This window comes from Uranotaenia lowii, chromosome 2 (assembly GCF_029784155.1).
Source record: "Uranotaenia lowii strain MFRU-FL chromosome 2, ASM2978415v1, whole genome shotgun sequence".
Classification (NCBI taxonomy): domain Eukaryota; kingdom Metazoa; phylum Arthropoda; class Insecta; order Diptera; family Culicidae; genus Uranotaenia; species Uranotaenia lowii.
Window position 1 is genome coordinate 360,081,148 of NC_073692.1, and position 27,997 is coordinate 360,109,144.

The window sequence follows — 27,997 nt, forward strand, 5'->3', positions numbered from 1 at the left end:
AAGTTTACCGGGTCTGCTAGTAAATAATATAAAAGTGCTATCCGTTGACCTCCGAGAAGGCACTTAAATTGTTTTTCTCCAAATTGAAAATAATAAAAGCAAATTGTGTGTGTGTGTTTTTTTTTTAAATCGATTCAATAGCATTATTGTGATGTAAAATTGCTTATGCAAATGTGACGTTTCTTTTTTTTTTTCGAAATCTATGCTTTGCCTAAGCACAGGCGTCAATATTAACTGGTGCTTTGAGTACAGCTTTTGCGAATCATTTGTGAAGTATGGATTCAGGCGCTTTCTTTCAGTACCCAAAATGAATTACATGCAGACATAAATTATGCTTTTCTGATCTTCATCACCGCTTTGACTATCGTGTTAATTAGAAATAAATAGAACTTGTTACGATTTTCTTTCTTAACTACCTTCAAGTAATATCTCTTTACTTTGCATGAGCGATGGTGCCCAATACAATCGCGCAATTTCACTCCAGAAAGAAACCAGTTTACGCGCTTGGCGCTTGTTGGTAGATTTCACGTGAGACGTTCGAGCAAAGCTCGCATCTAGAAAGTGTAAAGGAGAGTGATGACCGAAACATAAAACAAAAGTTCACCAAATCACAGCAACAAATTGTCAGTGTTGTTCTCATCCATCGATCTCTTCCGCAGATTAAAAGAAAGGTGAGAGTTTATTTGCATTAGTAAGATCGTAAGGTTCTGTTCTCCGGTTAAAGTAGATGCTCAGAATTCTCAAACTTGAAGCTGATCTTATGACCGGACCAACCGGACCTATATTATTTATGTGATTCGCAAAATGACGATAGCTTATCTTTTATCAGTGCCGGCTTTAGTTGTTTTAGCTATCATGGCTACGACGCTAGGTGCTCCCGTTGTGGAACAAGACGATCCGGTGGTGAATTTGACCAACCTGGGAACCCTTCGCGGCTCAACTATTTCGAGTGCGTTTACCGGCCGAACGATTCTACAGTTCTTGTCCATCAAATATGGAGAAAGTACGGCCGGGGAATTCCGATTCAAGGTAGGTTCGATGTGTTTAATAATGTAAGGTTTTTAATGTTAATCTTTATTCGCTTTCAGGCACCCAGAAAAGCTCTACCATGGGAAGGCGTGAGGGATGTGTCTCGTTACGGGTTGCCTTGCCCTCAGCTAAAGCTGATTTCGATGTTCTCGGCTAAGCAATACGCTCCGGATTTGGAGGATTGCTTGACCTTATCTGTGTTTACTCATGAGGTAAGTGAATTTTTTTTTCTTGTTTTATTAATAGCGGCATCGGTTCCATCGTTTAAAAAAAACTTCTAGTAAGAATCAATTTCATTTAATCAAAATCTTGAAATAAGATTTAACGTTGGATGAAGTTACTTCTACATACTTATTTAACTGTTAGGCTCTGTGCTGAATAGAAAAATAACGTGGTTTGAACCGTTTGAACTTTCGATGGTGTCTTGATTCCTTTCAAGGAACTATTTATAGCAGTTTAACTATTAAGTAAAATTTTCTTCAACAGCTCACTGGCAAAAAACCGGTAATGTTTTTCATCCATGGAGGAGGATTTTACGAGGGATCGGGTTCGAACAAAACCCCGGAATTTTTGATGGAGAAAGACATCGTCCTGGTGGTGATTCAGTATCGCTTGGGACCGTTGGGATTCTTTTCGCTTAAAACCGAACAGATGCCTGGCAATGCCGGTTTATTAGACATCAAACTGGCTCTCGAGTGGGTTCATGATAATATTGCTGCCTTCGGTGGAGACTCTGACAATGTGACCATTTTTGGACAATCGGCTGGTGCCGCTGCAGTGTCGGCTTTGCTGTACAGTCCACTGGTACCGGACGGATTGTTTCACAAAGTAATACTGCAATCCGCTGGCTCGAGTTCGCCCTGGGTGTGGGATAATGACCCAATTGGGCATGTCGTTGAAATAGCCAAAATTGCCGGATGTAATCCAAATGCTTCCACATCTGAAAAGGTAGACTCAAATTAAACTTTCTAGAATAACAGTTAACTCTAACATTGAAAATTAATCTATTTTAGACCACAATGCCTCTCCAGGAAGTTGAAAAGTGCCTCCGAGAAATGGACATTTGGCATCTATTACGAAGTTTCATCGAACACAAAACCAATGCCACCCGTGAGAAAGGATTAGCTGGTGTGGGAGGATATCGGCTCACGGTGGGTGACTTCCATGGATTTTTGCCCGAGAAACCCTGGGATCGAATCAAAAAGGGAAATGTTCGTCCCAACATTCCTATGATGGCCGGTGTGACCAAACATGATGGAACTTTCCTGCTTCCAAGTATTTACGATTTATGCTCGAAGCAAGGGAAACTAGACGATCCAGATTTCATCAAGTTCCATCTGTTGGATAGTGTCAATAAGTTGCTCGGAGTCGACGATTCTACTGGCACTTTAGCTTCGTTCGAGACTGTTTCGTTATTTGGCCCGGAGCAGTTGGCCAGTGGAAAATTTGAAAATCTAACCGCAGGATTGACAGATGTATGTCAGCATCATTTTATCATAACTTTCCCTTGTAATTAGATTTATTTATTTCAAGATTGCCGGCACCATTTTGATCAAAGCACCTCTGCTTCGGGAGGCTCAGGCCAATGGTAAAGTGAACCCGGAGCGGACATTCTTGTACTCCTTCGATTACCAGGGCGAGAAGACTCGTTTCGGTTATGGGGCAGACACTTCGCATTACCCTTTTAAGGGAGGTGTTCATCATTCTGATGATATGCAGTACCTGTTTCCGTATCCACCCGGAGAACCACAGCTAAATGAAAAGGACACCAAAATGTCTCGATTGATGGTGGACTTGTGGACCAGTTTCGCCAGGACCGGAGTACCCCATAGCGAACTTCTAACTGACGTTGAGTGGCCTTCCATGAAAGGTGAGTTATACAAGGCATTTATTCCCAATCTTACTAATTCTGTTCTAATGCGCAGGTTTCGCAGGCCCTTATCTACATATTAATGAGCACTGCAGCATTGGGGCAAACTTTTATGAAGAATTCACCGTTGCAAGTAACGAAAAACGAAGGACAGGCAAGGACATTGAGTAACGAATCAGCTGTTAGAACTGAATTTTAAATAGTGATTGTTTATGTTGATCATTAGAATTATACAAACATGGGATACGGATGGAAGTTAGTTATATTTTATCACCAATCCAACATAAAAGTTCGTAAAATTTATTTTATTATTTAAAATTGACGGCATGGCGAAATAACCGATAACACTATGAAAATAGTTGCGTTTTTTAGTTAAGTTTAATCCGACATTCCGAAAGGTTACTTTGGAACCTGCAATCTTCGCAGCACTCGGTAGCCTCAATTTCTTAAGCGCGTAACTTTTTCAGTTATCTACTCTGAGAGAAGTTAAGAATGTTGAGAGGGGCTTATTATATATTTGTTTAACTTTGGTTTGGTTCTGCCTCTCACGAGTTTGCTATCTGAAGTGAAATGCGATCGTACCTACTTTAGGATACGTGTCGTTGAGTAGTACTCATCCAAAAATGGTGCCAGCAAGTTTGTTGCTGCTAGGATTGTGCATCACAAATCTAAGTGGAACGCTATTTTCAACTAATGGATCCTTTCCAATCGTGCATTTACCTAAACTAGGCCAATTGCGTGGTTCCTTTGCAACAAGTGCCTTTTCCAACCGAACAATTTATCAATTTTTGTCCATCAAATATGCTGAAAGTCCGTCTGGCCAATTTCGTTTCAAGGTAAGCCAATGTAACAAGCTTGTGGTACCTAGTTGTTTTATTAGAAGTGTCAACAACTTGTCTACAGGCACCTCAGAAAGCTCAACCATGGATTGACGAGAGAGATGTTTCACGGTACGGATTGCCTTGTCCACAGTTGAAGTTGAGCTCGCTGTTCTCGTCTAACTCGAGTGATTCTGATCCTGAAGACTGCCTAACACTATCAGTTTACAGTAATGAGGTAAGTGTGATTGAATACTTGAAGTTTGAACCAATTCCTGGTTATTTTTAACTTGACACCTTGAAAGCAGAAGCAGCTTTATGAAGGAAGGCAGTTTTTCTTTTTTTTTTAATCTTGTTAAAAATGTACATAAATTCTTGAGCGACGTTTTTTTTCGGAGATACTATTTTTAATCAATTTTTTATGTAGGAAAAAGGGTCTTTTACCCCATGTTAACGCTTAAAAAACACGCTTGCCCTAGTTAAGTCAGATTACTTGAATTCATAAAGTCTTTATTTTTTGTCATTATTTTTGTATTGACGCTCCCTGGAAGCTCAGATAAAATAACTCCTTTTTGGGATGTATAATGTCAATTTGACACTCCTCGATTAAAATCGCAATATGTTCCTCTACCGATTTGCACAAAATCTATGGAAAACTCGTAACATAACTGTAATATGCTTTTCATACAATCCAGTTAGTATTGAATTTAGGTGTTGGAATAAACTAGAGAGTTCGAACAAAGCTACTTTTAAAATTTCCTTAAAAAATCTGTTTTACATATTTAAAAATCTGAAGATGCCAAAATGGGTCAGCTTACGTCAACTTTCAATCCAATCCACTTTTCAAAATATTTCTACTGAGGCGAGGGAAGAATGCCACAGTGTGGTAAATTCCTGAAAAAAAAAATCTACTGAGGCTGAAGCAGCTTTGACGGTTTATTGATTGAAAAGTACGATTTTACCCAGCAAGCCTCTATAATAAAACAAACAAACAAACAAAGTACGATTTTACACGAATTTTAGCTGAATTTTGTCTAAGAATCATTGTTTACGTCCCAACGATCGACACATCTTGCTTGGTGATTATAATCAGCCGAATTGGTTAAATACCTCAGCAAATTTTGCATACCCTGACCCGGCAACTTGTTCTTCGGCTCTCCTAGATGCGATGGACCTTTTGGGTAACCGACAGATGAATCTAGTCACCAACTCTCGTGGTCGCATACTCGACTTAGTTTTCGTGAACGAGCTGGATGGAGATAGTTGCATTGTTTAAACCTCAAACAACTGGTCGTTTATTGAAAATGCTACTTGTTGTGATAGCTTGGCAACACTGATCCTTCATTATATGCGAGTGTAACTAGAGAGAACAAGAAGAGGATTGTTAATAAAGAACCTATCGTAAAAGCCACACGCGTCGTGTTTCAATCCCAACATTTTTGGCGACTTGAATGGGATTAAATTCGTTTTTTAACGGTTCTAAAAGTTAAAATGATTAAATTCGAGTGCAATTAATACAACTACGCGAGCGAATCCAAGATTAAATTCGATTTTAGTGTTCGAATCGCAAAAGAAGGGTAGCATAACCTCAAAGTGAAAAAAAAGATGGATCCCTCCAAAGCGGCTCTGTTGCCGTTCGATGTTTCGGATACTGGTTCAACCGGAACCAGATGGACGAAATGGAAGAGATCTTTAGAGTTATTCCTTGAAGTGAATTGTATTATGCTACCATCCAGAAAACGGTCGTATTTGTTGCATTATGCCGGGACCGAAGTCCAGGATATTTTTTATAATTTGGAAGGGCATGACGCGGTTGCTCCCTACGGCACAGATGTGTATCGAGAAGCTATTCGTTTGTTAGACAATTATTTCGCGCCATTAACGAGCATTCCTTTTGAGCGTTTCAATTTTCGGAGAATTAAACAACAAGATGGCGAATCTCTTGATAAGTTTATTCAGCGACTCAGAGACCAGGGACGTCTTTGTGGCTACGGTGAAGCTCTGGATATGCGTATAACCGAGCAAGTGTTTGACAATAGTAATTCGGACGCATTAAGAGAAGTGATTCTTAAAAAGAAGCTCATGACGGTTCAAGAGATCGCAGAGGAAGGTCGAATCTTGGAAACATTAAAAGTGAATAAAGAACTTTTGAAAAAGCCGACTGATGAAAACGCTATCGGCCTAGTACGAAGAAACAAAGAAGAACACTGCTATAGATGTGGTGAACAGGGCCATTTTGCCAACAATAAAAAGTGTCCAGCTATGTCGGAATTCTGTAAGAAATGCAACCGCAAGGGACATTATGCGAATCAGTGTAAAACAAAATATAAAAGTGCTGGGGAGCAATCGCGAAGCAAAAATAGGGTCCGACAAGTGAGATGTAGTGACAAATCGAGTTCCTCGGGATCTGACTCGGAAGAATCCGACAACCAGCTAGCTCAAGTATATGCAGCTGAGTTAGCATCGGACGTGGTGACGTGTTTCGTGGGGGGAGTCAAACTTAATTGGGTGGTTGACTCCGGGGCTCATGTGAACGTTATAAACCGGGAAACTTATAAACTGCTTCGAAAAAATGGATGTATAATGACCAAATCGGAGAGGTCATCTAAAGAACTGAAAGTGTACGGTGATGGAAGACTAAAAGTGTATAAAGTGATTAAAACCGATATTGCTACAAAGAGCAAAACAGTGCATCATGAAATCTACGTAGTAGAAACGAAAAGAGGAGCTAACCTTCTAAGCAAGAAAACATCGATGGAGCTAGGACTACTGGAGATCCATGGCGAAATTTTCAACATCGGGAAACCTTGTGAGCCATGTGAGATAAAGATTGATAGTGCGATTCCTCCAGTTCAACAGTCCTGTCGTCGACTTCCAATACCGCTTCAACCTTTGGTGGATGAGAAATTGGAAAGCTTATTGAAGCAAGACGTAATCGAACCCGCACCTTTGGATATAACGTGGGCTTCTCCATTGGTGGTAACGCCGAAAGACGGTGGTCGAGATGTACGAATCTGCGTGGACATGCGAAAAGCCAACAAGGCAATTATTCCGGAAAAGCATCCATTGCCAACGTTCGAGGAAATAATGCCCCACTTGGACGGCTGTAAGTTATTCAGTAAAATAGATCTCGTGAAAGCATTCCACCAAATCGAGCTTGCTCCCAACTCACGGGACATAACGACCTTTGTTACTCAAGATGGCTACTATCGCTACAAAAGGTTAATGTTTGGAATGAAGGTCGCAGCTGAAATATTCCAGCGTTGTATAGAGCGAGTGCTAAAAGGGTTGAAAGGAGTCAAGGTTTTTATTGACGACATTCTGGTGTACGCATCAAGTAAAGGCGAACACGATATCCGACTGAAGGCAGTACTAGACCGACTAAAGGAATTTGGATTCACGATAAACGAGGCCAAGTGCGAATACGGAAAATCATCCGTTGTATTCATGGGTCACCTGCTATCAAACAAAGGTATCCTTCCATCGGACGATAAGGTGAGTGCCATTAAAAATTTTCGACGACCTCAAAATGCTACCGAAATGCGAAGCTTTCTGGGCTTAGCCAATTATGTCGGTAGATTCATACCAAATCTATCGACATTAGAGACATGACGATCAAAAACACGAAATTCCGATGGAATTCAGCAGCCAAAATTGCTTTCACACAAATTAAAGAAGCGTTAGCCAACCCAAAGCACCTTGCGTACTATGGCACCCAGTACCCTACGATATTAGTAACTGACGCTAGCGATACGGGATTAGGCGCAGTACTCCTACAGGTAGTAAGATCGAAGCCCAGACCCATAAGTTATGCGAGTAAAAGTCTTTCCAAAACCGAAAAAAAATACTCAACTCTAGACAAAGAAGCATTAGCCATAGTGTGGGCGACAGAGCGCTATGAAATGTATCTTCGAGGACTAGACTTTACGATCGTAACGGACCACAAGCCTCTAGTAAAAATATTCAGTGAGTCTTCGAAGCCAAACCAACGCCAAGAAAGATGGGTCCTCAGAATGCAATCTTTCCGGTACAGTATTGTTTATTCACCGGGAGAGACAAACATTGCCGATCCCTTGTCGCGTCTTTCCGAATGCGATATAGCAAAAACATTCGACAAACAAACAGAACATGTTTTAAGCGCTATAGTTGAAGTTACTAAACCAACTGCCCTGACTATGTCCGAAATCGTTCGTCAATCCCAGGAAGATGAACAAATCCAATGCGTGATGCGCGCATTGATAGATGGCGACTGGGACTCGGTTCCTAAAGGGTTTCTTCCATTCAAGACCGAGTTATGCTCAGTGAGAGACGTACTGCTACGAGCTAACAAAATTGTGATCCCAGAAGGACTTCGAGCCGGTGTGCTGGACCTTTCCCACGTAGGGCACCCTGGAAAAGAGAAAATGAAACGTCGATTGAGAGCTGCTGTGTGGTGGCCGGGGATAGACATGGATGTGGAGAAAAAATGCAGAAGGTGCGTAGAATGTCTAATGGTCAGCCTACCCAATAAACCAGAACCACTCCGTATTCGTGAATTGCCGTCAACTGCTTGGTTCCATTTAAGCGCTGGTCTTTCTTAGGTCCTCTGCCAAACGGAAAATATATCTTCGTTTTGGTGGATCTGTATAGTCGATTTGTGATTGCTGAATTTATGACCAGAACTACTTCCGCCGATGTTATCCGCTTCCTAAAACAAGTCTTCACTAGAATGGGCCTCCCAACAGTTTTGACCACAGATAATGCGAAAAACTTTTCAAGCCAAGAACTCAAGGACTACTGCGTTGACTTCGGTATAAAACTGTCACACACAACACCTTACTGGCCAAGCGCAAACGGAGAAGTTGAGAGGCAGAACCGATCTCTGTTGAAGGTTTTAAAAATTAGCCAACAGAAAGGTACAAATCTGGAGGAAGCCCTACAGGAATACTTATATATGTACTCTGTAACACCTCACAGCGTGACCGGGGTTGCCCCCGCAACATTAATGTTCGGTAGGCGATTCCGTGATCTGTTTCCACATTGGAACGAAGTTGAAACCTTGGACGAAGAAATGCGCGATAGAGATAACATCATCAAACACCAAACGAAGGAGAGTCGGGACAGACGAGTGGGAGCCAAGGAAGCATCTATCCAGGTGGGAGACGAGGTGCTAATGAAAAACACGCTGCCAAGAAATAAACTGTCTCCAACTTTCTTGCCGACTCCTACAACAGTAACTGCCAAGCACGGTAGCTCTATCACCGTAAAGGCTCCATCCGGACAAGAGTACACACGAAACAGCTCACATCTTAAACTCATACCACGAACACAGGAAGAACGTAACTCGGTGTCATCGGATGCCTTTGAAGCTGAAGAGTGGAATAAGGATTCGTCAGGATGCAGCCGCTCCCGTCCAACGCGTATCACATCTGCACCTAAGAGGTTCGAGGACTACATCATGCAACCGGCAGATAGTGTCTTCGAATAAACAATATGAGATATGTTGTGATAGCTTGGCAACACTGATCCTTCATTATATGCGAGTGTAACTAGAGAGAACAAGAAGAGGATTATTAATAAAGAACCTATCGTAAAAGCCACACGCGTCGTGTTTCAATCCCAACACTACTGATGTTGATCTTGCTGTGGACTTCTTTACCACTACATTGCACGAGTCGTTTCGAGAACACGTACCGATGAAGCGACCTGTTCGTAAACAACTCTGGTCTAATGCCCATTTGCGTATGCTGAAACGCAGAAGAGCAGCCGCAATAAGACGCTTGTCACGTGCTAAAAATACGGTTAATAAACGCAGATTCAATATTGCAAGCAGCAACTACAAGCGCTACAACCATTTCCGGTATGCTCAGCACGTCGAGCGCATGCAAAATACGTTAAAGCACAACCCGAAACGTTTTTGGTCCTTCGTCAATAAGAAGCGAAAAGAAACTGAGTTTCCATCGGAGATGTTTCTGGGCGAGCATAAATCGTCCAACTTAGAGCAGACTTGTAACTTTTTTGCCGAACATTTTTCCAGCGTATTCAGTACATCGCACGCCTCGTCACCTGGCATCGTTGAAGCCCTGCCTTCAGAACGTTCCCAGTAGTATGTTCAATTTAATAACCATTGACTTCTCGGAAGACGAAATTAAAGCTGCTATATCAAAGTCAACTTCTGTTGGTCCCGATGGAATTCCGTCCAACGTTCTGAAAAAATGCCTATGCCCTGAGGAAGCCTCTCTTGACAATCTTCAACCTGTCTATTCACACTGATAAATTTCCAAGTGCATGGAAAAGGTGGTATATGTTTCCAGTTTACAAGAAGGCAACAAGCATGACATACTGAATTACAGAAGAATCACTTCCCTTTGTTCCTGTTCAAAGGTATTGGAAATTTTGATGTCACAGTGACTTTTCACCGCTGCCAAGTCGTACATTTCTTTCGATCAACACGGCTTTTACCCTGGACGTTCGACAAATACAAATTTTCTGGAGTTTGCTTCATTCTGCATCCGTACCATGGACAAAGGAGATCAAGTCGACACAGTATATACCGACCTCAAGGCGGCCTTTGATCGCATTGACCACCGTTTACTCCTAGCGAAATTTAAACAGCTTGGGCTTGGAGACGGACTCGTGATTTGGTTCGAATCTGTTGGAGTAGGCCGATCTCAGGTGAAACTAATCACAGCAATCGAGACTCCAATGTCATTAGCTCATAAGTTTTTTCAATCATTCGCAAATATAATTTCAATCTTCCAAGACGTGTTTCCATCAACTCTGCGGAACCCCATACTTCAAGAGGTTATGGGCCCAGACCTGACCTGACCTGACCAGACCTGATCAACACGAAGCTTGAGAACTGTGGTTCGATGGCCGAGTACGTTTCGACGTCAGCGAGTCGGATTCGACGTCAGCGACGAATGAGTTGGAGCATTGCTGCTTGCTGGCCTTCCCTCCGAGTACCGCCCGATGGTAATGGCGATTTCAAATTCCGGCATCGAGATCAAAGGCGATCTCATCAAAACCAAGCTGCTTCAAGAATGCGAGGATCCGGCGGTAGGTTCTGCACTCGTTACCAAGAACTACCGGAAGGTCCAACACAATTCTCAAACCCATCTGAGAAGTCATCATGAATCGAAGTCTCACAACGATGAGTCGAAGGGTCCGAGATGCCATGCGTATTCGAAGGTCGGACACATTGCCAGGAATTGCACGAAGAGGAACCGGAAAGGAGTCAGAAAGGACAACGCGTTTTGCTCGGTGCTGTCGACGGTGGATCAAGCTCGAAATGGTGAGTGGTACTTCGCCTCAGGGGCCACATCCCATTTAACCAACGACGAAAATCTGCTCGAGAATCGGCGCCGAGGCAGTGGTACCGAGGTTGCTGCCAATCAAGAAGCGATGGCTGTTGTGTCCATCCCAGGTGAAATCAACGTTCGAAATGTCCAGTTTACTCCGGGTCTCTCGACAAACTTACTGTCCGTTAGCCAAATTGTCGAGAACGGGAACAAGGTCATCTTCGAAAATAGTGGGTGCGCTGTTATCAATTCCGACGGAGGGGTTTTCGCAACCGGAACGAAGGTGAATGGATTATTCAAGTTCGATGGTCAGAAGTCCCATCAATCTTTGGCTTGCCCGTCCGGTGGAACTCAATCGATTTGGCACAACAGAATGGGTAACCTACACATAAGAAGTCTGAAGCAACTCCGAAATGGCCTGGTATCCGGAGTTCAATTCCAATTTAATGATGGTGATGCGTGTAAGATTTGTCCCCTTGGAAAACAAACCCGTTTACCTTTCAGCAAAGATGGTTCACGAGAGTACGAGGTGCTTGAGGTGGTCCATTCAGACGTTTGCGGGCCGATGGAGGAACCTTCGATTGGGAAAAATCGGTACTACATCACGTTTTTGGACGATAAATCCAGGAAGATCTTGTCTATTTTTTGGCGACGAAGTCCGAGTCCGATGTGCTAAAAGCGTTCCAGTCCTTCCACAGTATGGCCGAAAGACATACAACAAGGTTGCAATATCAAGACCATTCGAACGGATAATGGGAAGGAGTACACAAATCGAGGTTTCCAAAGCTTTTTGGAACGACTTGGCATCAAACACCAAACAACCACTGATTACACCCCGGAGCAAAACGGCTTGGCTGAGCGAGTCAACAGGTCTATCGTCGAACGAGCCCGGTGTTTACTCTTCGAAGCCGGTCTTCCGAAGCGCTTCTGGGCACATCCGTTTACCTGTTGAATCGGTCACCAACCAAGGGTCACACCAAGACGCCTGAGTCTGGTCAGGAAGAAAGCCGGATTTATCGCATCTGAAACAAAAACGACGCAAATGGGACGCCAATGCTGAAGAGTGCATCCTTGTTGGCTACGAGGAAAACTCCAAGGCGTATAGAGTGTACAACATCAAGACACGCTCTTTGACGAAGGTCCGGGATGTTACGTTTCTGGATGAAGGAAGAGCAAAGTCGCAATCAGCATCGGGTGTTGTCAGGGTTCAACATCCTCAACCGGTGTACATACAGCTGGACTTTGAGGAACCGGTTGTCCAGCATCCTGCACGAAACGTTCCAGTTACCCCTGAGACGATGGTTCCGACTACTTCACGAAACGTTCCGGAATCCGAGGGTCCCAAATCGATGGAAGACATCCTTACCGATAACGAATCAGATGAAGAAGACCGATAACTACATCCCCCACGTGACGTGACTATTCCCACTGCGCTCCCCCCGCACTCTACTTCAAATCCACCCGTGTCACAGGTGTTGAGCGGACGGGAGCGCGCAGTTCCAGGCAAGTTGCTTGACTATTTGATTGGTTTCAAAGGTAGTATACCTGCTCGTGATATTTCAGCTTCATCGCACGAGTCAAGCAAATCTGGTCGCCACAAGCCAGCTGGTGGTAACGCTCAGGCATTCGAGCCCAAGCAAGGACTGGTGGTGACGTGTCGCAATTCCAAGCGAGCCAAGAAATCCAAACGGTCATCAGGTGATCCCAAAACCCCCCGAGAGGCCCTTGGCGGTGATGACGGCGATCGTTGGTCGGCTGCAATGCAGGAGGAGTACGACGCGCTGATGAAAAACGGAACCTGGGAATTGGTAGAACCCCCGAGAAATCGAAAGGTCGTTGGCTGCAAGTAGACGTACAAGACGAAACGGGACGAACGAGGGACCATCATTCGCTACAAAGCCCATCTGGTAGCCCAAGGGTTCACACAGAAGTATGGATGCGACTACGACGAAGTGTTCGCTCCGGTGGTGCGCCAGACTTCCTTCCGCACGTTGTTGGCCGTTGCTGCTAAGCGAAAGATGGTGGTTAAGCAGTACGATATCAAGACCGCATTTCTCCACGGCGATCTTGAGGAGGAGATATACATGCGGCAACCACCCGGTTTCATCGCAGAAGCAGTAGAGCACAAGGTGTGCCGATTAAGGAAGAGCCTCTACAGTCTGAAACAAGCTGCCAGGGCATGGAATTTCAAGCGGCATTCCGCGCTTTGCAAGCAAGGTTTCCAGCGATGCTAAGCACATCCGTGTCTCTATCGGAAGGTGAAGGACGGAAAAGCCTGTTATGTGCTGGTTTACGAAGAGTTCAGCAGGTATCAGGTATCAGAATGGGGGTAGGCTTAATAGCGGCACGTTATCCAAACATGCGGGAAAATTGTGCCTAGCCTTTTATTTATCATTTACCTGAGAAACCTGAAAAACCTATAAAAGGAAGAAATAAATTCAATCTATTTAAGATGGCGTAAAGCCTATCCACTAGGGATTATTAGCATTAAAGCTCTTTTCTACATTCGGTAAGGAATGATAGCATGTCTTTTAAGTTTAATTTCTTAAACTCAGATTCGCTTATAGCGTAAGATCCCAGAGTACGAAAACGTAGACTGGCAAATTAGGGACAGTTACATATAAGATGGAAGGGGTCTTCCACACCTGATTCACAACTACCACATACTGGCCGACATGGATGAGAATGGAGACGTTACAATCAACGAGGATAACCAGTGTTGTCTCAATATGCTGGATACCGAAGAGTTCAGCAATCGGACGAAGCACATCGCCACAAAATACCACTTCGTTCGAGACCTCAAGCAAAAGAAGGAGATCAACGTCGTCTATTGCTCGACTGAAGACATGGTAGCCGATCTACTGACGAAACCCCTTTCGGCTACGAGACTCAAGAAGTTGGCGATCGACGCTGGATTAGAATCAACCGATCGAGGAGGAGTGTTGGAGTAGGCCGATCTCAGGTGAAACTAATCACAGCAATCGAGACTCCAATGTTATTAGCTCATAAGTTTTTTCAATCATTCGCAAATATAAATTCAATCTTCCAAAACGTGTTTCCATCAACTTTGCGGAACCCCATACTTCAAGAGAATCATTTCTTACTGTGCGACTGGGAAATGCTGAGTCTTTTGTGTTCCAGAATAACTCCGGAGTACCTCAAGGTAGCAATATCGAACCTCTCTTGTTCTGTATCTATTACAATGACGTTACATACGCCCTCCCGTCGGGCTGCAGAATGCTGTATGCTGATGACCTAAAAATTTTTAGGAAGATTGAAAACTGTTTGGAGTTGCAACAAATTTTGAACAAATTTATGGAGTGGTGCGATCTGAAATGCTTAACGGTCAGTGTGGTGAAATGCAATATCATCAGCTACACGCTGAAAAAGAGTCCGTTGGTTTGGAATTACACTTTGAAGAATTCCACGCTTGAGCGAGTTTCCGTTATAAAAGATTTAGGTGTACTGTTGGACTCAAAACTGACGTTTGAATATCATCTGAATCATGTCATTGCCAAGGCCAACCGCAATTTAGGTTTTATTCTGCGAACGACCAGATAATTTACGAACCTACGCTGCCAACGGACTTTGTACTGTGCATTAGTTCGCTCGCACCTTGAATCGGCGGCTATCATCTGGTGCCCTAGCCATGACAATTGGGTTAAGAGAATCGAATCCGTACAAGCGAAATTCACCCGCTCAGTGCTTCGGATTTGCCCCTGGCCAGTACCTGATGAATCTCCCTCATATACGCCACGATGCTCCTGGCTGAAACTGGTTACTCTTGCTGATCGACGAGAACACCTGAAAGCAGCGTTCGTTGCGAAACTGCTGCTCGGATGCATTGGTGCTCCAAACATTCTTGCGAGGATAGACTTCAACGTGACTCCCAGACAACTGAGAAGCCGAGAATTTCTTCGGCTTGGATTCCATCGAACGCTCTACGGTCAGAAAGAGCCTAGGGTAAATGTACCCGAACTTGGCCCCTAAGGCATGGTTGACTATATTTCCCATGATTGTAGTCTTCCTGTAATATGTACCTTTAAAAGTCCTTCGACAAATATGATTGCTTACTAGACCGAAATGTAGTAAAAATATGTCCTTGCTTTAAAGCGGTGGATAATTTGATATAAACCTGATCAAACTATTGATTGAAATGCTCCTTATTGTGGCCCCCGTTCCGAATTGTGGCCCTTTATGAGTTCCTTAAATTGGCCGCCTCTAGAAGAAATTTTCCTCACTAATACAACAACAGCCCCCACGAATTCGTTGATAATATCCTGGAAGGAAGCACAACAATGTTCTGTGTTGTTTTCAAAAAGTCGAAAGTACGAAATGTCAACCAATTTTTAGAATTGATATTTGCGTGCAGAATTATAATCTTACGTAAAAAAGTTTCATTTGTTTGTTTCAGTTTTTAGTGTGTTTAAAATTTCTATTATCAGAATGCCAATCTAGAACAAATAGGTTCCAAAATATTGCATTGGTTAACATAAATATGTGTATTAACCGAACAAACAAATCGTTTGTTCAATTTTTTAAAATGAAATCATGATAGATCTGTTTCCATTGAAGTTAACATACGATAGTGAATGTTCATATTTTTTTATTCCACTCCCATAAAAGGAAGAGAGACATTTTAAAAACCATCATGACCGAGGCAAGAAGCAAGCTAAAGCTAAAACTCAAGTAAGCAAACGATTCTTTGAATCATACCTACATATTTAAAATGTCGCCCTTAGGAATTTTTTAGCAATCGTTTGCGAACACCCGGATAGCAAAGCAAGACAAACTATCGCTCACTCCAGCCAGCCTGATAGAAATAGATTGCATCTCACTCGTTCGTTTGGGGACTATAGCCAATGGAAGCGAACAACAAATTTACAAGCTGGGTGAAATTCAAGCTGCATCCCACTCGCACTCATGCAAAATCATCATCCAAACTCGGCAGCGCTTCCTTTGCATATTCCTTTCCTACGGAAAACAAACGTCGTCACCTCTGCTGATGCACAGTGATCCATAATATAAAACAAACTTGGTAAAAATATTATTTTTGATTTCACATGAAATTGAAAACAATAAAATCTAGCTCTTAATAACATAATTTTTCAATATTGTAATGCAATTACTTTTTTTTAATAAACATAATATTTAGAATATCATAATTTAAACTTTGTAACCATTCCTTCCAAAGCGACACATATACAGCAAATGTTCATCTCCAGCACAAATAAAATGAAATCAAAATACGTTGAACCTTATTTCCAATGGTAGATTTCTTTTTTGGGTATGGATAAAGTTACTTCAACGTTGAGATCCAAGATATCGATTCGGATCCGAATCCTGTTGATTTCGTGCTCAGAAGTTGAGAGCAAAAGTTCTAAAAATTTACCAAAAAAAGGAAGCTAAACTTCTAGTATTATAATTCCAACTAAGATGCCAAATTCGCTTGAGAGATAAATAAATTGATTGTAGTCCAAAATACATTTAAGGTATTTTTAAGTTATTTCAATCATTCTTTTAACTTTCGACCGGTTTTAAATTTCCAGACCACTGTGCATTAACGGCCGACGATTCGGCTGCCGGCTGCCGGCTGCCGGCTACCGTCTGCCTGCTGATTTCGTTCTCACACATACATACAAACGTCAATTAGTGGAATTTCATGCCAAGATTAGGCGAAAAAAATGTTTATATTTTCTTCAATTTTAGATGAAATATGTACGTTGTTTGGAGCAGGATATAATTTTATATTTTTTGCCACGTTTTGCTGTAACCAACGGTATTTTTTAGTGATTTTTTCATAGGGAAGTGTGTTTTTAAAATCGATCCGAAGGTGGAAGATGCACTAGCAAGGTAGGTTCATTTCAGATTTTTTCCGAAAATCGTAATTTTACTTCCAGTTCGTCATGTGAGAAAAAAATTATTACGCAGTTATTTGGATTCAATTGCGGACAAATGCTATGCAGAATGTAGACAAATGCGATTTTCTTTTATGTTTGATTTATTTTATATTTTTAGACATATGTTTGACATACAAATTACCAAAATGCATTTTGGCATGCCAAGATAAGGAGCATGCCAAGTTAAGGCTCACTTACCCTATTCGTGCAGTGTTTAATGATAGATGTAGTGAATTTGACTTTCATTTGACCTTAGATACTTTGTTGAACCGCTTACGAACTTCAATGTCAGGATGATTTTAATTTGTATTCTGTATCCGATGTTAAGTCTTAGTATTATTTTATTTTATAATCTCTGTATTTCAATTTTTAATTCTTGACAAACTATTGTAATGCTAATGTATTGTTCTTGCCATTGATGGGTTTTATGCCTAGTGCTTTTCCCATCTCATCCATTTAGACTTTAAGTTCGATGGATTAACAAATAAATAAATAAATATACAAGGGTACGTTACAAGGTTTCCAAACAGGCGGAATGCGATATTGAAAATCAATTTAAGAGCCTATCACCCTTATTCTTGTTTACGGCGTATCTGTCGTTCGTTCGAACAGATACTTTCGATCGAATTCGAAAAAGGTATTCTTGTTTTCGTTCGAACGCGATACGTTCGATGTTGGTGTTACCAGATGAATTTCGAAATTTCTAAGCAGCCCTGTTGTATTGAAATGACATTTTCGTCTGCCAATCAAATGTAAACAATCGTTATTTGTGAATTAGTGAAATTTGGCTATCGGATCGGAGTACGGCAAGGAACCAAGCAAACGACCCACGGACAGGGACAAAAATAATTTTTCATCGAACGGATGTGGCTTGTCAACAAAACCATCAACGGTAGCTGCTGAAACCAGTTAATATTGAGGCTTTTTTGTGATAGCAAGGAGTTCAACAATTCGCAGCCGATACCAGCCGAAGGGGGTGGTGCTATCGCTGTTGCTGCTGGAAAGTTCCCCCGCCGTAGGAGATCAGAACTTGACGCTGAATTGCGATATAAAAATGAAAAATTATTTAATAAAAAATAGTTTTTAACCTTAAAAATTATCATTTTGTAATCAAAGATGCAATTTTGAAACCTTCCCGAAAAAAAAAACAAATTTTTTACTCTACAATCGATTCTATCACCCTTATTCTTGTTTACGGCGTATCTGAGTTTCGATCGAACGAATACTTTCGAACGAATTCGAAAAAGTCATTCTTGTTTTCGTTCGAACGCGATACGTTCGAAGTTGGTGTTACCCGATCAAATATGAAATTTCGAAACCGCACGCTAACTTTTGGCTACCCCTTAACGAATACTTTTGACCCGTTATTCAATAAGACTGGGAGAACTCCTTTTTACGGATAAAGTCCCTTTACCCTTTAAGGGGTACTCAGCTTGATAACGCTTGTAGCGGATTAAAATTACCCCTTATTTCAAACGCTCGGATCAAAATTACCCCTTATTTGAAGTGCTTGCGCTTGGTGGAGGATTTTCTTATTAAAAATTCGTTTGCTGAGAAATAAATGAAATCAAAATGTTATTTGCTTCATTTTGTTTATTGTACAAGATTTTTTTCTTAAAAATGAAAAGATTGTTTTCTTCACGATTTAAGTAGATATTTGTTTTATCGTTCATCTAGCGTATTAAGCGTCCCTCGTTTCTTGGCGTGCATCCTGAAAAAAGATTGAAGATTAAATTTGAAATAAGAAAAAAATATCACAACTTACCAGTAAATATTAACTCAACAACGATTCTGCCTTCAAATCGATTCCTCCGTGTTTTTCTTTGTATTTATTTGGGGGCTTATCTGCGATTGTCCTGATCTGTATGGAAGTATATCTGATTTATTTCAAAGAACATTATTTATAACTTAAAACCTTACCATGCAATCTCACTCTTCATGATTCACCGGACAAAAAATAACGCTTCGAATTGGACAACTTCTGAAACAACCCCTTTTAAAGGGAATCGAGCTTTTCGAAATAAGGGGTAATATTGACCCTATAAAATGACCCTTTATTTGACAGATTGTGGGAGTTCTCAATAACGGGTCAATTTTACGCCTTTAAGGGGTAGCCAAAAGTTAGCGTGCGGGATGACGTTTCTCGCCAGTCAATTGAACGTAAACATAGCATATCCTTTGCGGTGATTTTTTCAATCGTGATAATTTAATTCATTGGCCAGCGGCGAAATCTATTATATAAAATTCTCTTGTAACGGTGTTTGTAGTACTACTCCTCCGAAACTACCCAAAGGATGCAAATAAAATTATTTTTAGAATATTCTGTAGGCATGCGAATCGGTTTATATCGAATGAAAATAACAAAAAGTCGCATCAATTGTCCGTAATCGTTAAATTTGTAATAAATTGAATCAAATTAAAGTCATGGCCTTTCATTTTTTGTCGAGATTTTCTTTCTTTTGGGCGCCGGGCGGTTTGTTTTTCGTTTCCATGGTCGAGGCGTCGCGAACAAACGTCGTAGGAGGTTAGTAACTATGGCATAGCATACTGTTTAGTGGGAATATTTGGGCGCGCATTTCTCAACCAAGCATTATTTCATTGCATGTGGTGGCCATATGAAGTCTAGATGTGTTTTTTCATCTTGATTCCTAGCTCATTTGTACAGCACATAGTAATGAATGACGCCTACATTTGAGCCAGATTGATATTTTGCCGATCAAATCAAAACCATTTAAACGATTTAAAAAAAAAAAAAACTTTAATTCGTGTTATTTAAAGAAGGAATTGTTGTCTGAATAATATGAATTTAGTACTGATGCATATGAAATAATGGTATGACTCTTTGCGGACATTTGAAAAAAGAATAGTGGAAAGATTTGGTTTATAACCCAATACGCTAGAAATATTTTTCGAACATGTACAAATGTGCTTCACAGAAGTTGTATCAAGCGCCTTTAAATTTATAGAACAACCACAGAATCCGTTGCAAAGGAACAGACACATGAACTGAACAAGAGCCTGTCCTTTAAAATGGATTATATAGGATTGATGTTCATTTAAAGGCCGAATGCAAAAAAGTGCAAACGTCTAACATTTACAAAAAATGTATACATGATACTTAATTTATAAATGGTTGGGCCCAAATAAACAATCTGACTAAATAAACTCAATTTTTTTTTAAATCGTTCACCAAAAAACTGTTTTCAGGTTCCCTGTTTTTTTACACAGAATTGAAGTACGTACTTAACATAAATATGTGTTTTTGTTCAACATATTTTGGCTACATAGAAGAGACTTTAGCTCCGATTTTTTGTTGAAATTTTTTTTGTGATTGATATTCCAGAAGAATATTTCTTTTTAATAAGTTTTATTATGACCTAAAAGTGTTGAAAATAATATTAACTCCTGTCATTTCACACGGTGAAACAAGTGGCAACGCGCCTTTTAGCCATTGAACATAAATCAATTTTTCTCTAAAATAGTCAGATAGGGTATCCCGAGAGTTAAATCTGAAGCGGATATTTAAAATTTTTAAATGTCGAGGTAAATTTCGAGGTAAATTTACATGAAAATTTCCAGAAAAAAAAAGAACTCATGAAATCATCGTAGCCTTAAAAGATTAGTTCTTTTTATGTATTTAATTTGTTTAAACCTGCATTCCAATTAAATGTTATTGAATCTTGAAAATATCACATAATCTTAAATAGAATTGCAAATCTCCTCCAACACTGGTTAGAAAATTTTTAAATCGGACAACAATGGTTTAAATTGGCAGGTATGTCTTTAAGGATAAAAACGAAAATAAAAATGCTTTAATTCGGTTGAATAACAAAAAATTTAAACCTATATTTTCTCCTTTCAAAATAAAATTAAATTCCTTTGAACATTAACCAAATAAATCAAGTCTGCTTGATTTAATTTGCATTTTTTGCTCGAACAAATAAAAAAAGGGCGAACTTTTTTTGACATGATTTTGATTAAAATATGGATATAAATAACCACTGCTTCCAAAGGTGAGGAAAGTGAAGCTGCTTGAAAATTGTTTGTAAAAAATCTTCTCAAATGTTTTTATTTCTTCAGTTTTAAAAAATATACCATCCAAAGCTACTCGGGAGCTAAAAGTGTTGCGCTAGGCAGAATATTGGGCAAACACTCCAAAAATTTTCCCGATATTCAAAATTCTTCTTCCATAAAGTTTCATATGCAATGAATTTACAATAAATGAGTAAATGTTGATTTCGATTTAATCCTTAACCCTTTAATGCATAGTGTTGTTTTAAAACAACACTAATCAAAATCCAAATATCTCGGAAACGCATGGATATTTATGAGTGATGTATTCACAAAAAATATTCTTGAGATTAAAATAAATTAGCTCATGGTATTTTTATAACGATATTTTAATGTATGTGTGAGATAGCGAACAAAGTATGCGGAAAATTTGCAAAAATAGAATTAATTTACTTTTTTGAGAAAAGTAGTTTTTGGAAAATCGCTGATATTTCTTCAGATTTGCAAATTCTAACATTTTTTTTAATCTCAATCAATCACAAACATCTTCCTGCACCCAATACACAAAATTTTGACGAAATCGGCAAAACCGTATTGAAATTAACTAAGAATTTCAAAAAATATTTTTAACTTTGATGGACCATAACTTTTATAATACTCAAAATAACAACTTCAAACCTATTGAGTTTTCTTTTTCGAATTAAAATTTCACTAAATCTATAACTGGAATTCTCATTAAAAAAAAGGCATGCATTAAAGGGTTAAAGTGAACTCGAATAAAGCGGAGTAAATCAACTAAATGGTATACAATAAATGAAACATAGATATAATCAACATATGCTATTTATGGAACAAGTTATGAAGAGTGGATTTTTTTTAGCATGAGGCTTGCCAAGTTTGATGGTAACGTTAAGTGCTGAAAAAATGGAATTGGCAAGGGGAAGCTGATACCTGATACCATTCGGCAATATTCAAAGCATCCGAATCAAAGAAATGTAAATGAAAAGGATACATGTAAGATGCATGTAAAATTAATTGGAGAATTTTTTTTTAATAATTTATGAAAAGACCCGTAGAATTGAGTTAAAATTCCTAGATTTGATTCCGATATAATTAAGCGGGACAATTCGAGCAAACGGAAAAGATGGATATGTTAAAAAAACTAGGACATGTTCAAGAAAGCGAGACGATTAACAACTCAAGATTTGATGCTTTTTTTTAAGTCAAACAGCGATAAAAAAAATGAAAATAGACGCCAAGTTTAACATGGTAAGACGAAGTTTACCGGGTCTGCTAGTTTTTTTATAAAATTGCAAAGAAAACAGTCGGAAGCAGAAAATTAGCATTCAAGAGGGCTGTTTCCAGCAGGGGTTCTTGGCTGCATTGCAATCTTCACACCGTTGAAATTTTTCTGGGATCCACCCAGAAGCTCGTTTTTTTTACGCCAGAAACTTCAATAGCAGCCGGTGGTGGTTTTGATAGTGTGCGGCCAAAAATTTCACCCGCCGAGAAGAACAGGGGAAGTTTTGAATAGAAAAATGCTTAAAATATGAATAAATAAATGAAATCCTTATATGTAATAATTACACTAGTTTACAAAATTTTAAAAAAATCGTGAACTTGATTAGCCGACCAACATTTTTAATGTAAAATCGGGCGCTGAATCCGAAAATGAAATTCAAAAAAATCTCAGTAGAACCGTTTTTGAGTTATGCTCCAAATATGAAATTTCGGAAAAATTAAAAAAGTTCTTGTACTTAGATTAAAATATCTCGGATGGCATAACAGTAATTTGAAATCTCTCTTTTGCATATTGAAGGTGAATAAATTTTCTATCGATCATCTGAACACTGTTTTTGCGTTTGACCAACAGTATTGTTGATATTAGTGACTTTATGAGAAAAAAATTATAAAAAATGCATTTTTTTAGAGAAAATTTTGTTTCAACGAAAGTTTTAGACTCGATGGTAGCATTTAAAAAATCTGATTTTCTTTTGCGCTTGAATGTCAATTCAAAACAAAGATTTCAAGTGGTTATTTATCCAAATCGGTTGAAAATTTAACAAGTTATGGCTACTTTACCATAATTGTATTTTTTGCAGTTTTTTAATAATTTAACGAACCGCAGTACACTTATCATAGTATTGGAAGAATGAAACATGATAAATCTCACTCGCTCCAAGGCAAAATTATTTATTAGTTTATCAGAAGGTCACATGCCAAGTTTCAGGAAGATCTGACCATAGGGAGGGGTTGCTTAAGTCTCAAACGTGAATAAAATTTTGAGGTATTTTGCCCGGAAGGAACGAAAAATACCGGTTTTTCATCAATAACTTTTTTCATCACTAGCTGATTGTTTTTTATGGTTGATTTTCTTAAAGCCTAAGTTGAGACAAATATTTCACCCGAAGACTGTAACTCGATTGGATTTGAAACAGAAAACTTATTGCGGTTCAAAAGCCGCAAATTTTGTCCAACACGCAATGAGTACTTTTTACGCATTGCGTTGTATACGAGAATTTTCGACCAAAATACAATCATTGAACCGAAATAACTTTTCTGTTTCAAATCCAATCGAGTTACAGTCTTCGGGTGAAAGACTTGTCTCAACTTAGGCTTGAAGAAAATCAACCAAAAAAAAACAATCAGCTAGTGATGAAAAAAGTTATTGATGAAAAACCAGTATTTTTCGTTCCTTTCGGGCAAAATACCTCAAAATTTTATTCACGTTTGAGACTCAAGCAACCCCTCCCTATGGTCAGATCTTCCTGAAACTTGGCATGTGACCTTCTGATAAACTAATAAATAATTTTGCCTTGGAGCGAGTGAGATTTATCATGTTTCATTCTTCCAATACTATGATAAGTGTACTGCGGTTCGTTAAATTATTAAAAAACTGCAAAAAATACAATTATGGTAAAGTAGCCATAACTTGTTAAATTTTCAACCGATTTTGATAAATAACCACTTGAAATCTTTGTTTTGAATTGAAATTAAGGCGCAAAAGAAAATCAGATTTTTTAAATGCTACCATCGAGTCTAAAACTTTCGTTGAAACAAAATTTTCTCTAAAAAAATGCGTTTTTTATAATTTTTTTTCTCACAAAGTCACTAATATCAACAATACTGTTGGTCAAACGCAAAAACAGTGTTCAAATGATCGCTAGAAAATTTATTCACCTTCAATATGCAAAAGAGAGATTTCAAATTACTGTTATGCCGTCCGAGATATTTTATTCTATGTACAAGAACTTTTTTAATTTTTTCGAAATTTCATATTTGGAGCATAACTCAAAAACGGTTCTACTGCGATTTTTTTGAATTTCATTTTCGGATTCAGCGCCAGATTTCACATTGGAAATGACTTTCAGTTTACTGAGTTCAAAAATGCTGTAAACTAGTGTTATTATTATTTATAATTACTAAACAAAATCTTTATCGCCCGACTCCATAAACTTTTTCTTTAAATGCGCGAAGTTTGCGTTTTCAGTTGAGAGTTGAAAAAATTCCCACCGAGAGGAAGAGGGAAAGGTAGAAAACGATTAACTTTTTAAATTCAAAATATTTTTTTATTGTGAAGCATTTGATTTTGTGGCATTGGCTCACATTTATTTGGTTATTTTCTATTCTACAATCAGTTTTAATTTCAATAATTGCTTCAAACGGTGATGATTCGCAGTATCAGACTCGCGTTTGTCAGCCCATAGAAAAAATACGTTCGAACGAAAACGGGAATGCAACGTTTTGTTCGGTCGAACGATGTTCGAAAGATCGAACTGTTCTCATTCGTTCGAACGAAAACAAGAATGCGATATTGCGAAACTTTCGAACGAATGTCATTCGATCGAAAACGAGAATAAGGGTGTATACTTTGGCAGAGGTTTCCGAGTTAGTTGGCTCAATTCGGTCTGGATTGAATTTATTTATGTTTAGTTCACGAACCCCTTTTTTTCTAATTTTTTCTTGAATTTTCACAAAATACATTGTTATTTTTAACCGCTTTTGTATTTTTTAATCGGTATTGAATTGATCAAACGGTAATGATTCGCAGTATCAGACTCGCGTTTCTTAGTTCATAGAAAAAATACGTTCGTTCGAAAACGGGAATGCAATTTTTTGTTCGTACGAATGATGTTCGAAAAATCGAACGGTTCTCATTCGTTCGAACGAAAACAAGAATGCAAAATTGCAAAACTTTCGAACGAATGCTATTCGATCGAAAACGAGAATAAGGGTGTATATTTTCGGATGCGTTCTCATAAGGCGTGAGACTCATCTCTGTGATCACGATCTCTACGTTACGTCACGTCTCGAGACTGGATGTAGACACGGTACTCAAGGTTAATGAAATTGTTGGCTTCAATTTCATTTGCGGCTTTCTAGTCAGCCGCAACATCTCGCAGCTTGTTCCGACGTACTTTAGTAATATTCGCCAGATCTCAGGTGATCTGTAGCAAAATTTGGTTGCTTACTTTACATTTACATTGGACCGGATGAAAATCACCAAGATCCAGTGAGGGAATAGCCCTCTGTGTATTTTCGGAGCCGGGTTGTTCCACTCTCTAATAGTGATACTGATGAAAAATTATTACCCACCTGAGAATGGTTAGCATTTGAGGGACCAGCTTCATCTGTATCTTCCTCTTCATTCTCTTAGGAGGAATTCTCATCGTCTTCGGTTGAGGCGTTTCGCCATTATCTTTGAAAATAGGGTAATTTTCATTAACGAAACGTACCGAGTCGTAATTTTAAAATTTTCTGTTTTCAGCTTTCGAAGCCGAAACCGGTAATGTTTTTCATTCACGGAGGTGCCTTTTTCGAGGGTTCAGGAGCCCATTACACTCCGGAGTACCTGTTGGAGAAAGACATCGTCCTGGTGGTGGTCCAGTATCGGTTGGGCCCATTGGGATTCCTTTCTCTCCAAACTGGAGACATTCCGGGTAATGTCGGTTTGCTCGATATTAAGCTAGCTTTGGAATGGGTCCAGGACAATATCGGTGCCTTCGGAGGAGATCCAGAGCAGGTGACCATCTTCGGACAATCAGCTGGAGCAGCTGCCGTGTCTGCTTTGATATTAAGCCCCCTGGTTCCGGAAGGACTCTTCAGCAAAGCTATCCTCCAATCCGGTGCGTCGAGCTCCGCCAAGTTTTGGGATAATGATCCTGTAGGTCATGTCTTGGAAATGGCAAAGATTGCCGGATGCGATTTGCAGTTAGAAAAATCAGAAAGGGTAATTTTTTTTTAAATTTAGCCAGAATTATAAAGTTGTGAAAATTTTTGCAGAGATCAATAACTCAACAAGCGGATGATTGCCTTCGCCATATGGACGTTTGGCATCTTTTGCGCGCTTTCAATGAACATCGGTTGATAACACTCCGGGAAAAAGGTATGGCCGAAGGTGGTGGAGATCGCTTGGTGGTTGAAGATTTCCATGGATTTCTACCAGAAAAATCATTGGATTTGATCAAGTCGGGAAAGCTTCTCCGAAACCTGACACTCATGGCAGGTGTAACTAAAAACGATGGAACTTATTTGCTGAGAACCGTTTATGATTTGATGAAGGCGAAAGGATTGCTAGATGATCGACAGTTTGTAAAGCATAAACTACTGGATGCTGTGAATGGGATGCTGGGAATCGATGATTCAACAGGAAGTGTGACTGGATATGAGATTCTTTCTCTGTTTGACCCTCAAGAACTTGCTAGTGGCAACTTCGAAAATCTGACTGATGGTTTGACTGATGTGAGCTTAACAAAATAAGAATTTTATAACCAGTTGAAAATAACTAATATCATCAATTTCAGCTTATAGGAACTGTGTTCATAAAGGCGCCACTCCTACGAGAGGTGCAGGCCAATAGTAGAATAAACCCGGGAAGAACGTTCTTGTATTCCTTTGATTACCGAGGGGAAAAGACTCGTTTCGGATATGGAGCCGACACCTCGCACTATCCTTTCAAGGGTGGAATTCATCATTCCGACGATCTGCTATATCTGTTTCCACACCCACCTGGAGAACCAAAATCAAACGATAAGGATAGACAAATGGTTCGACTGATGGTGGACTTGTGGACGAGCTTCGCGAGAACTGGTGTACCGTACACTGAAAAGTCTAATTGTGTCGAATGGTCAGCGGTAACAGGTTAGTGTAATTCGTCTAAATTTAATAATCATTCTTTTGCCCTTTGATTCATAATTGCATTCTCCAAAAAAGTATGGTGTAAACCTTACTAAAAACCCTAGACTTCCTTGTTCATTCAGTAGTTCCTCAAGGACGTCACTTGGGTTCGCTACTGTTCAATCTATTTATTATTGATTTTCATATGAACTAATCGTTTCCAATTAACAATAAGAGAGATGATCTTTTCGGAATACGGACTAAATTGAAATGCTGACTAAGTTGCACAGACTGTTCGTAACTCGAACGGTGTTGTCAACAACTTATGTTGATCAAATTATGTTTGTATCAAGAAACCGGCGACTGTTCTCCAGAGCACATAAATCAGTCTTTTGAGCCAATTTACAAAATGTTTAGGCATGGTCGGTTTTAAAAATTCAATCATGAAATTTTTCCCATAAACCCATTTCCACCCTAACCTCAAATATAAAAGTAATTGCTTCAAATTTTTTAAAGACATTCGATACTTCGGATCACAAATCCTATTCTAGGTTAAATAGTCAGAAACTCTAACATACCTACGATAATTATTCTTTTTCTATTTTGTCACTACTATTATAGTGACATAAAAACTCGATCAAAATTAAGAAAATTTAGTTGAACTCTCATGCTCACTTGTTTAAACTCCTTTGTTTTTGCATGAACCATAACATGGAATTCTTGATGTCATTCACAGATTTCGCCGGACCCTACCTTCACATCGACGAACAACCACATATAGGAAGCAATTTTTACCAAGAAGTTTCTGTGGCCAGCAATGAAAAACGTCGCACCGGTCGAACCTCGTTATGAATGAACGTTATGGGGTAGGTATGTAACCTGTATTTATCCCGAAAACGAAGCACATTGTGCGAACAACAACAACGTAGAATATTGAACCCATAAAGCCAGCAAATAAAACTTAAATCCTAA

At 39.5% G+C, this 27,997-nt stretch overlaps 2 protein-coding genes across 4 annotated transcripts; both read left to right on the top strand.

The window, feature by feature from the left end:
• Positions 1-472: 472 nt before the first annotated feature.
• On the top strand, positions 473-3,203 carry LOC129746209 (glutactin-like). 3 transcript variants are annotated; one of them, XM_055739769.1, is made up of 7 exons: positions 473-671; positions 830-1,029; positions 1,089-1,241; positions 1,516-1,977; positions 2,043-2,504; positions 2,563-2,899; positions 2,955-3,203. In XM_055739769.1, the coding sequence occupies exons 2-7, from the start codon at positions 856-858 to the stop codon at positions 3,068-3,070; spliced, it is 1,704 nt and encodes a 567-aa protein (XP_055595744.1). In that variant the 5' UTR covers positions 473-671; positions 830-855; the 3' UTR covers positions 3,071-3,203. The 3 variants fall into 3 exon arrangements, with proteins under 3 accessions (XP_055595744.1, XP_055595745.1, XP_055595743.1); XM_055739770.1 differs by having other exon boundaries at positions 842-1,029; XM_055739768.1 differs by lacking the exon at positions 473-671 and having other exon boundaries at positions 692-1,029.
• Positions 3,204-3,522: 319 nt separating this feature from the next.
• LOC129749448 (glutactin-like) lies at positions 3,523-27,997 on the top strand. The gene is made up of 6 exons (XM_055744423.1): positions 3,523-3,735; positions 3,803-3,955; positions 25,677-26,138; positions 26,192-26,650; positions 26,713-27,049; positions 27,762-27,997. Exons 1-6 carry the CDS (start codon positions 3,523-3,525, stop codon positions 27,875-27,877), a joined length of 1,740 nt encoding a protein of 579 aa, XP_055600398.1. The 3' UTR covers positions 27,878-27,997.